The sequence below is a fragment of the Sinocyclocheilus anshuiensis genome, unplaced genomic scaffold (assembly GCF_001515605.1).
Source record: "Sinocyclocheilus anshuiensis isolate Anshui unplaced genomic scaffold, SAMN03320099.WGS_v1.1 scaffold1162, whole genome shotgun sequence".
Taxonomy (NCBI): Eukaryota; Metazoa; Chordata; class Actinopteri; order Cypriniformes; family Cyprinidae; genus Sinocyclocheilus; species Sinocyclocheilus anshuiensis.
In genome coordinates this window covers 1669230-1681374 of record NW_015540875.1, presented here as the reverse complement: position 1 = coordinate 1681374, position 12145 = coordinate 1669230, and the positions used below count along the sequence as shown (strand labels likewise).

The following is a 12145-nucleotide window of genomic DNA, read 5'->3' as shown; positions in this document are numbered from 1 at the left end:
CCAAACAAAAAAAAAAATTAAAAAAAAAAAAAAACTTTTTATAACCCAGTACATGTTTGTAGGTGGATCTTTTGACAAATTCAAATTTTGGAAAGTTTTGGAACCTTTTTTTCTAATCCGTTTTATATTTTGCTGACCACATGTTAGTCAAGTCAAGTCACCTTTATTTATATAGCGCTTTTAACAATACAGATTGTGTCAAAGCAACTTTACAGCATTAAATAGGAAAATAGTGTGTCAATAATGCAAAAAGACAACAGTAAACACTCAATTTTCAGTTAAAGGCAGTTCATCATTGAATTCAGTGATGTCGTCATCCAGCTCAGTTCAGTTTAAATCGTATCTGCGCAATCAAGTCGGCAATATCGCTGGAAATTAAGTGTCCCCAACTAAGCAAGCCAGAGGCGACAGCGGCAAGGAACCAAAACTCCATCGGTGACAGAATGGAGAAAAAACCTTGGGAGAAACCAGGCTCAGTCGGGGGGCCAGTTCTCCTCTGGCCAGACGAAACCAGCAGTTCAGTTCCAGGCTGCAGCAAAGTCACATTGTGACTCAACTGGTTCCTGTGGTCTGTTATGAGATAACCTGAGACTACCCATACTTGGATCTCTATTAAAACACGAGGAAGAAAATGTGAGAAGCAGGAGACCTCAGCTTTCTATTTCTCCACTTCTCCATTTGCTCTCCATTTGAACTCAATTTAATGATTTTAAGAAATTAAATTTCTGGAGCGCTGTACATTCACTCCCCCCAACTACAATCCCTGCCGGTACGAGACTCGAACCCGCAACCTTTGCGAGTCTGACTCTCTAACCATTAGGCCACGACTTCCCCCTTAAAGTCACCCTAGTCACCCTAGTCACCCTACACATCCTGTGGTCACTATGAACTGATTCTTCTTTTGTGTTCCACTGAAAAATACACCAGCATGAAGGTGAGTAAATAAAGATTTCTCACTTTTGCATGAACATTTCCTGTAAAGAGATTACATTTGTGATATTTCTTTCCTACAGGCTTAATGCACCTACAGAAGAGCGATCCACAGTACTTGGCAGCACTGAGGCTGTTTGTGGAAACGCTTTAGCGGGTTAAACAGCAGTAACTTTGACAGAAAAGATCCAGCCGCTTGCTCGCAGGAGTGCCGCTTCTGGGAATAAAAAGCTTTAAGCAACACTGATCTAGACTTCCTTCAGAAACGGTTCGCTCAAAGGTTTCTCTCAGACACTGATCTTAGACACAGCTGGGTTGCACTGTTGGCAAACGCCTGTTTGCCTGCGGATCATCTTAGTTGGTGTGTGTGTGTGTGTGTGTGTTTTCACCTCTCTCAATCTTTGCCCACAGGAATGCCGATATCACTGGTGCTGTCAGATTCAGTGTTTCCGGGTCTGGAGGCTATATCCAGCTGTGTGCGTGTGCAATTCGGTGGCATTGCCATGACAACAAGCTTTGATGGGATCCATCAAACCTAGGTATCCCCATCTTTAATCACTGCATTAATAATGTATCACATCTTTCTTGATGTCAGCTTATTTACCGAGCCATGAATAATGTTATTCAAGCATATCGGCCTTAATGGTTTCTGGTCCGTACCGGTACCCCTGCGAGGTGCACAGCAATTATCAAAAAATGATGCATAAATCACCCACCCTCGTCGCTGAAGTGGAACTGTAACTAAAATTGAACATGGGGGCTTGACAGTTGACATTTGGAATTATAAACACAGTCAGCTACCGCACACATTCACCGCTAGGTTATAAGTAATGCCCGGCAAATCGCTTTAAAACTGGCCTGCCGACGCTAATCCCGAGATTCTCCTTCGCAGTTGTGATGTTTGCGTCTACATGGGCCAGAAGTCAGGAGCAGTTCCTGCTTTAGCGGTGTAACGTCTGGTTTGGGTGAGTTTCGGAGGGGAATGTCACCTATGAGCTCCACACACAGTGGCTAATCCTGATGTGGGAGAGCTGGGCCTGCATCCAGAGACACTGGGGGAATATTAAACACTGGAACATGTGGTTGACTGATGTCTGAACTCCATCCCATCTCCTCTGTAGCTTCTCTACTATACTAGAACAGCAACAGGTGAAGGTGTTGAGTCAGCTCCCTGTTTAAATTATTTAGAGGTGGGCGATCAAAATCTTTACTGTGATGTAAGTGATTTTAAACTTCAATCTTTACCACAATGCAAGTAATTTTTAACCAAAATCTTTACCACAATAAAAGACATTTTTAACCAAAATCTTTCCCTCGATACAAGTAATTTTTAACGAAGTTCTTTACCACGAGTATTTTTTAAGCAGCATCTTTAGCGAGATGCAAGTGATTTTTAACCAAAACCTTTACCCAATACAAGTCATTTTTAAACATCTTTACCACAATGCAAGTAATTTGTAACCAAAATCTTTACCCCGATGCAAGTAATTTAACAAAATTCTTTACCACAAGTAATTTTTAACCAACATCTTTACCCCATACAAGTAATTTTTAAACATCTTTCCCACAATAAAAGTAATTTTTAACCAAAATCTTTACCCTGATAAGTAATTTTTTAAACATCTTTACCACAATAAAAGTATTTTTTTAGCCAAAATCTTTACCCTGATAAGCAATTTTTAAGCAACTTCTTTACCACAATAAAAGTAATTTTTAGCCAAAATCTTTACCCCAATACAAGTCATTTTTAAACAACATCTTTACCACAATAAAAGTAATTTTTTAACCAAAATCTTTAGTGTGATACAAGTCATTTTTAGCCAATATATTTACATGATACAAGTAATTTTTAACCAAAATCTTTACCCCAATATGATTAAATTTTAACCAAAATCTTTACATCAAGATCTTTATGCTGATATCAGTAATTTTTAACCAACATCATTACCAATGATCCAAGTCATTTTTAACCAACATCTTTACCCTGATATCATTAATTTCAAACCAAAATCTTTACAAGTCATTTTTAACCACGGTAAAGAACGCCATTACATTATTCTGAGATGCTACTAACTAAAATTGAAGCCATACCCTATATTTCTCAACATCAAATGACTATTAATTAATAGTGCTGTGAAAATGTAAACATTTTCATCACAATTAATCACGTGATTTTTCGGCGATTAATCGCATTGTAATCGCATTGTTATGCACAAAATTTAATAATGGATTCAAAAGTAGTGTATTGTGCACTTTTTTCATTTAAAAGTACTGCTACATGAACAAAAGTGCTAATAACATCTGGTTTGCAAACACTTTAAACAAATAATGTGCTTTTTTTAGAGCAGTATTTCTTTTGCATAGTAGAAATTAAAATATTTCTTGTAAATCTCAACTTAAACATGAATGTAATCAAATTAAATATAAAACCAAAGCTATTTGCCACTGCCAGGGCATTAACGTTTTTATAGAAAATATTTTATAGTTTGTTATAGAAAAACAAGTTATGCTCAGAGTCCAGAGCCTCCATCATAACATTATAACAGGCACCTTCCGAGTAGAGACCTGCACGATCGCGGGACCCAATGCAGCAGAGTGCGGTGCAGGACAACACTTGATGGGCGAGTGCGGGTGCAGGCGGGTAGAGACTCGTGTGTGCGGGATGCAGGAGAATAGCCCTATTCACACGGGGCGTCGGCGTCAACGCCTCTCGTTTACTTTGAATGGAGTGACGCCAAGCGTTGCCGAAATGAATTGTGGGTCCGTCGCGTTGGGTCCGTTGCTCGCTGCAGAAGTTGAAAACTTCTCAACTTTTCAAGCGCCAAGGCAGGCGTCAGCCAATCAGATCGCCTTATGCAAATACAACTGGTGCAGACGCTAGCCAATCATGTTCATACAACACCAGAAAACTAAGGTGATTGGCTGTTGTCACTATGACGGTCACATCAGCACCAAGCTTCCGAAACGCCCTCCATCATGCGTCGACGCCGACGCCCCGTGTGAATGTAACAGTGAACAGTGGTTTGTGAATGTTGATGCTTAGCCTAAATAATTTTATCGGGAGCGTTAATGTGAGCGCTGCTGCAGTCTTAGGCCCACCTCAAATGCTCTCATTGGTTGAGACGTGTGATGACACCCATCCCAAGCTAGTACTGATCAACATCCCACCCCTCCTGTGACTCATGGTTTGTCTGTATGTGTATTCACAGCCAGTGAGCAACGGACTTTCAAAATAATAATAATAATAAAAAAACTGCGTTAATGTGTGATAAAATAATTGTCAGCGTTAATTAATGAATGCATTAACGCGATAATAACGCCTTAACTAGCCCAGCCCTATTAATTACATTTGGGAAATATTCAGCTCACATCAGACTTTTTTACAACCAGCTATATTTCACTTAAGACGACCAAATCGTATTGATACTTTCTAACAATTTTCTCTTGCTTACAACAAAATCAACTATTGTTCAAATCCCTTATTTACTTTCAAGTCACTGTGGCACTGATAGATGTGCTAGACAACATTATAATGACAATATTTATAGCCCTAAAACTGTTCAACGTTAACGCATAGAGGCCGTAACAGTATGGCTTTCTGCGAAGCTGCTTTGAAACTTATGTGTATTGTGAAAAGCGCTTTACAAAGAAATATGACTTGACAAGAATTTCAGATCAAATCTCAGCATTGAAGATCTGAACCCCTCTTCACATGCATTTTACATCTCTATATCCTTGTAAAGATGAACCATCACTGAGATGAAACGATAACATTTACCTCTAGAAGGTCTTCTACCAGTTTTAATTAGCTTGATCAAAATAGACTACCAGCCGATCAACCATCTAAACCAAGTAATGACCAGCTCAGACATCAGAAGTTGATTTTAGCTGGATTTCCCAACAGATCCTTCTTTCATCTCTCATTTTGTTCCGTTTCCTCCTTCTCGTCCCCTCTCCAGCTCTCTTGTCTTCTCCTCTGGACGTTTTTGGGTCTGTTTGTTTTGGGAGAGCGAGGAATGGCTACATGAAGGGTTTCTTTCATCTGCACTTTTCCTCCCTCTCCTCTGTGATTGCTGGGATTGGCAGGGGAGGAGTAGAGCTGTGCCCTGTTTGATATCTCGCCTCTCTCTTGCTTTTTTTTCGCAGGTTTATCCCTCAGGGCCGCTGCTGATGCGAGAAACTGTCTCCACGGTGACAGACGCCAAAGATAAAGCAAGGCAGCTTTGCCGAAGCCATCAAAGGTTGGCATCTGCCTTGATACTACGATTCCTCCCAACACGCGCACATCCATGCACACGTGACAGAATCCAAGTATGATCTTCTTTCTTCTCATTTTGCTCTTGGACTCTTGAAGTCTTCACTATGATCAACACATGCACATCATCCCAACATCACGCCTACTCTATGGATGAAACGTGACTTCTTAAAGGAAGAGTTCATCTGAAAATTCTGTCATTATTTACTCTCTCTCATGTTTTTCTGAACTCATATGACTTTCTTTCTTCCACTGAACCCAAAATGTAATCTTCAGAGGAATATTGCACACTGCCATTTTCCATACGACAAAATCATACAGTTACTAGGAGCTCCCAAATGACAAAAACACCAAAAAGTAACCATAAATGTAGTCTACACAACTACAAATCATCCGATAGCTTTGTGTGAGGAACAGACGCTAATTTAAGTCACTACTCAATAAAAAATATAATTATAATTAAATTAAAATATAATTTAAAAATATATATAATTTAAATAGTTAAAAAACATTTAAAGTAAACAATAAACATATATTTATATAGATATATTTCAGGTTAGGTCAGAATGTTTTTTTAAGGAAATTAATACTTTTATTCAGCAAGGATATATGAAAATCATCAAAAAAACAGTAAAGACATTCATAATGTAACAAAAGATTTTTATTTCAAATCAATGCAGTTCTTTTGAATGTTCTGTTTTAGAATCTTAAAGATCTCTCATTTTGTTCCGTTTCCTCCTTCTCGTCCCCTCTCCAGCTCTCTTGTCTTCTCCTCTGGACGTTTTTGGGTCTGTTTGTTTTGGGAGAGCGAGGAATGGCTACATGAAGGGTTTCTTTCATCTGCACTTTTCCTCCCTCTCCTCTGTGATTGCTGGGATTGGCAGGGGAGGAGTAGAGCTGTGCCCTGTTTGATATCTCGCCTCTCTCTTGCTTTTTTTTCGCAGGTTTATCCCTCAGGGCCGCTGCTGATGCGAGAAACTGTCTCCACGGTGACAGACGCCAAAGATAAAGCAAGGCAGCTTTGCCGAAGCCATCAAAGGTTGGCATCTGCCTTGATACTACGATTCCTCCCAACACGCGCACATCCATGCACACGTGACAGAATCCAAGTATGATCTTCTTTCTTCTCATTTTGCTCTTGGACTCTTGAAGTCTTCACTATGATCAACACATGCACATCATCCCAACATCACGCCTACTCTATGGATGAAACGTGACTTCTTAAAGGAAGAGTTCATCTGAAAATTCTGTCATTATTTACTCTCTCTCATGTTTTTCTGAACTCATATGACTTTCTTTCTTCCACTGAACCCAAAATGTAATCTTCAGAGGAATATTGCACACTGCCATTTTCCATACGACAAAATCATACAGTTACTAGGAGCTCCCAAATGACAAAAACACCAAAAAGTAACCATAAATGTAGTCTACACAACTACAAATCATCCGATAGCTTTGTGTGAGGAACAGACGCTAATTTAAGTCACTACTCAATAAAAAATATAATTATAATTAAATTAAAATATAATTTAAAAATATATATAATTTAAATAGTTAAAAAACATTTAAAGTAAACAATAAACATATATTTATATAGATATATTTCAGGTTAGGTCAGAATGTTTTTTTAAGGAAATTAATACTTTTATTCAGCAAGGATATATGAAAATCATCAAAAAAACAGTAAAGACATTCATAATGTAACAAAAGATTTTTATTTCAAATCAATGCAGTTCTTTTGAATGTTCTGTTTTAGAATCTTAAAGGTGTATCACGGTTTCCACAAAAATATGAAGCAGCACAACTGTTTTCAACAGATAATAAACAGAAATCAGGATATTAGAATGATTTCTGAAGGATCATGTGACACTGAAGACTGGTGTAATGATGCTGAAAATTCAGCTTTGATCACAGGAATAAATTACATTTTACAATAAATTCAAATTGAAAACAGGTGTTTTAAATTGTAATAATATTTTGCAATATTACAGTTTTTACTGTATTTATGATCAAATAAATGCAACCTGTGTGAGCTGAAGAGACTTTGATCAGAATTTTGATCAGTAAATATCTACATACATTTTTGTTTATTTTTTAATGTTAATGTTTTTCAGTATTTAGGTTTTTATTGTATTCAACTTATTTCTAAAAATAGAAATGATTTTTTATATAAATATATATGTGAAAATATATAGGAATACTGTGTGATAATTGTTTAGCTAAACCATCCAGCCGTTTTTGACAGTCACTATAAGTCGTTGTTGTTGTTGTTGTATAGAAACAAGGAGTGTCTAGCTTTCTTAAAATGTCTCCTTTTGTGTTCCACTCAAATAAACTAGCAGCATACAGTATGGGTTTGAAACTAAATTGTCATTTCTGGGTCAACTGTTCCTTTAAGATGAGTGATGGAGTGTGTATATGCCTTTAATAATGAGTTTTTGCGTGAGCATTCTTGCTTTTCAGTGCATGACACATTAACGTAAGGGGAGGTCGTGCCAAGAGTTCATCTTGACATCCATTGAACTGTGTAATGTTATAGTACAGTTTACAGCTCAAGCTCATACCGGCCCTCACAAAGTGCTGTTTCAAGTGGAAAATTACACTCATGCGTAGAAGAAGAGTAGCCAGAAGATCGACAGTAATACAGAGAGGAATTTTTCCTTCTTAATGTTTTGTATTAAACCTTCATTTGCCAGGAATGTTTTTCAGGATTCCTGGGGCATCCATGAAAACAGAATAATTCCAGGGCTTTTGAGTTTGCCGTCACTGTCCGGCCTCGGAGCTGCGGCCCTTCCTAGACTGAGAGATTCCAAGATCAGACGGCACAGAGTCCACACTGCATCTCAGAAGCCACTTTTTCCTTGCACAAGGTGCCGGTCACCAATCGGGAACTAAAGGTTCATTTATGTGCAAAAATGGGCTCTGCATTGGCCCCTGAAACCTGCTGGTCTTAACCCTAACATTTCTCTAACATCAGAGGCCAGGGGTTGGGATAATTTCCACAAAACATAAAGTCAGGTAAATTAAATTGCTTTGTTTTTCTCAGTATTTTATATGTTATACTTGTTAAATATCTTTTAAATGAACTTAGTCACTGAATCTAATTGTTTTGAATGATAATGTGTTTTTTGAACATTAAAGCATGTCAACATATTCTGTTACACCAAATACACCAAATAATGATCTTTAAAAAAGCATCATATGACCCCTTTAAAGGTGATGTGTATAATTTTTTTTCCATCTTATAGTTGGCATAAAATGAAAATTCCAAATGCTTGTTTTGAAATGCATTTTTGAAGGAAGTCTCTTTTGCTCAGGGCTGCATTTATTTGATCAAAAGTACAGTAAAAACAGCACAACTGTGAAACATTGTTACAATATAAAATAAACATATTCTATTTGAATATATTTTAAAATGTAATTTATTCCTGTGATGCAAAGCTGAATTTTCAGCATCATTACACCAGTCTTCATGATCCTTCAGAAATCATTCTAATATACTGATATGCTGCTCAAGAAACATTTCCTATTGTTAACAATATAATTTTTCAGTTATCTTAGAAAACAGTTGTGCTGCTTAATATTTTTTTTAGTTTCGTAACATTATGAATGAATCAATTTAATGCATCCTTGCTGAATAAGCTACTACTAAATATTGTAGAAACTTAATTTTTTGTGAAGTTGCTTTGCAACGATTTGTACCATAAAAAGCGCTATACAAATAAACTTGAATTGAATTGAATAAAAGTGTTAATTTTTTGAAATGCCCACATCTCCAATCAGCAACCAGTGGATAAAACCAAGCCCTGCCCTACTTGTGTTCTCTTTCAATAATCTATATTCAATATGGTAGAACAAATCACTACTTGGGTTTCATTGCAACTTTAACAATTTTTTCCTCCAATGCCAGCTTATACTGCCACAAATAAACAGGTTCTTTTAAAACCTGAAAACAGTCATCATGTCTTAGTGACACTAATAACACTATTCGACTTTAAATATCATTAGACTTAACAAAGTAAACAAAGACTTGTTTGTTGGCAGGTTATGCAGTAACACATTCAGTTACATCACCGTTCCTCTCAGTGGAAATCAGTGGAAACCTGAGGCTAAATCTCAGCACTGAGGTAAGAGAGGCCTTCACATGGGCCTCACTTCCTTCCTCCAGGGAATCTCCTCTAAGAGGTCAGCGGGGTCAGACACATGCCTGCAGTCTCAGATGCAGATGGAGATGTGGTGTGTGTGGGTGGACGTCAGCTCAGTGTCTCCCGCTCAGTGCCCTTTACGCCGGTCTGGACGCTGTGTGACGGCCATCCAGCAGCGCTGCATGCAGGAAGTGGATGTGACTTTGAGTTCCTGCCACTGTTTTGCCAGAGGATTATCGAACCACTCTTCAACCTTCACCAGCTCTGTGTGACGGACTGTAAAGTGTTGGCCTCATGCAGACAGACTTTGGACTAACAGCATGAAGGCTTCCGCTGTCCACCGCTTGACTGACATTTAAAGCGGCCAATCGCATTTTTTTTTTTTTTTAGTTGAATGTATCGTTTAGCGGTGGTTTATCTGAAATAGTTGCAAAAACTGTAATAGACTGTTGTGAAAAAAATCTAATTTAAATGATTGCACGTCTGCTGTCGGTTGTACTAAAAACACCAAATTAAGTCACTTATGCTCACCAAGGCTGCATTTATTTGATCAAAAATACAGTAAAAAGAGTAATATTGTGAAATATTATTACAATTTAGAATTTAAACATGTAATTTATTCCTTTGATTCAAAGCTGAAATTTCTGATTAAAATTTTTGTCAAAGCCATGATAAGATTTTTGATGACTAAAAAGCAGTGTTATTTTGTATCTTTGATACTATTATAGTTTAATATTTAGAATTAGATTTTAATTAAATTATTTTTTTATTTTTTTTTCTGTTGTCATTTTTAGTTAAAGTTTTAGTAATTTTGCTTCTATTTCATTTGAATTTTTAAAATATGCCTATATATTTTTTTATTTAAATTGTAAAATAATTTTAGTTATTTTTTAACTTGTAATAACTTTTAATATTTTGACTTAATTTTTAATTAAAGTTGTATTTTTTATTTTTAGTTGATTTAGATATTTTAGTACTTCGACTTAAACTAAAAGAAAATGAGAAATGTTGCCTTGATTCAATGTTTATTTTATTAGCTAAGTAGTTAAGGATGATAAAAAACAGCATTTATTTGAATTTTTAAAAATGTTAATCTTTTAATCAATTTAATGCATCCTTGCCAAATAAAAATATTAATTCTTCTTAAAAAAAAATTAATAAATAAAAATCTTACTGACCCCAAACTTTTGGACAGTACAGTAGTTAATGTCCATCCAAAAGTCATATTTTACCAGTTCTTTTACAAATAAAGCTCAAACAATAAAGCAAATATGCAATTGTTCATGCAGTTTATTTGCTACTGCACCTCAAACTCTTATTTCGATGTCACTAACCTTGTAAATTTTGGCAAATCTGCTTATTAAATCTTCCTCAGAACTGTTTATTCCATCAACCTGGTCACTTATTTACACATCTTCCTTTCCAGGTGGACTAAACATATTCTTACTCCTGGATGATGTCAGAGCGAGCAGATTTTGTGTAAAAATCATCTGGCGGTCGACTATGGGTCATCAATGGCAGACAGGGTGAGTGGAGAAACTGATGAAAGATAGCGGCGTAGAAATGATTCACAGCAGTCATATTGAGGGGAAAAACGGATTATTCTTGTATATAACGCAGACTATATTGTAGTCCAGTTATAATGCAATCAGGCTTTACAGTACAAAGAGGATGTGGCAGCACCAAATACAGTATATCCAACTCAATAGCAGCACATGGAGTCTTAAAGGTACAGTAGCACAACAGCCAGTTGAAGGATCAGATGGAGGATGGAAAATGCTCATAAACACTAAATTATGATGTTTTGTGGTGCAATAAAGTAACATTATAGAGGACTATAAAAACATCATAAAGTGAAGATATTACCCCTGTAATAAATGCCAGAGCAGCTGTCATGTTTCCATTAGGCATGTTGTGACCCCACCTGTCCGAGACTTTGATGAGCACTGCCCGGTAGAGCTGGCGTTGGACGCTGGCGGGCTCGGGGCCGCACGGGTGGACGAAGGGGTGCACAGCTGCTAGAATGAAGCCCTGCTGGTACAGATCCTGCAGCTGAGACGGCAGCTCCCTCACCGAGGACAGGCACAGCGTGGACGTCCCATCTGCCAGAGGACACAGAGGGGTGAGAACAGCAGACACGCTACCCTTCAGGTCTGCACACTAGCAAATATCTCTATATCTTTCAGCTTTTTGATGATACATACAGTATGATTTATTTATGATTGATTGTTCACAATTTTAATTTTTTCTATATATTCCTTTTTACAATTTTAGCCAAACAGTTGTTGTCAAGTAAAGGAAGGAAGAATATTTATATAGTAAAATTATTTAAGAAAGGAAGAATATTTAATTCACTGTTATATGCACTAGGATAACAAAATGTAATATTAAACAGAAATATATATTTTATATTATTTTCAAATTATTTTAATATATGAAAAATGCAAAGCAGAGATTTCTGTAGTTATTTTGTTTTAAGTATTATTTTTTATTATTTATTACTTTATATGTCTTAAAACATTTTAATATAGGAAAAGGGCAAAAGTGGAGCCTTGTATGGTTATTATGATTTAAAGTATATATATATATATATATATATATATATATTAATCACATCCAAAATAAAAGTTTTTGTTTACATATATGTGTGTGTACTGTGTATATTTATGATGTATATATAAATACACACATATGCATGTATATATTTAAGAAAAATATGTTATGTTTATATATTAAATATATTTATAATATAATTTATATGAATATAAATATATACATGTAAATACATGTAAATATTTTCAAAATATATGCTGTA

The 12145-nt window shown here is 36.3% G+C and overlaps 1 protein-coding gene across 3 annotated transcripts in view; it reads right to left on the bottom strand.

The window, feature by feature from the left end:
* Positions 1–12145, bottom strand: part of LOC107688209 (raftlin-like) — a 94240-nt gene that overhangs the window by 44090 nt on the left and 38005 nt on the right. For all 3 annotated transcript variants that reach the window (XM_016485819.1, XM_016485821.1, XM_016485820.1), the window contains exon 3: positions 11255–11432. In XM_016485819.1, coding sequence (XP_016341305.1) covers positions 11255–11432 — 178 coding nt within the window. The remainder of the gene's footprint in view (positions 1–11254; positions 11433–12145) is intronic.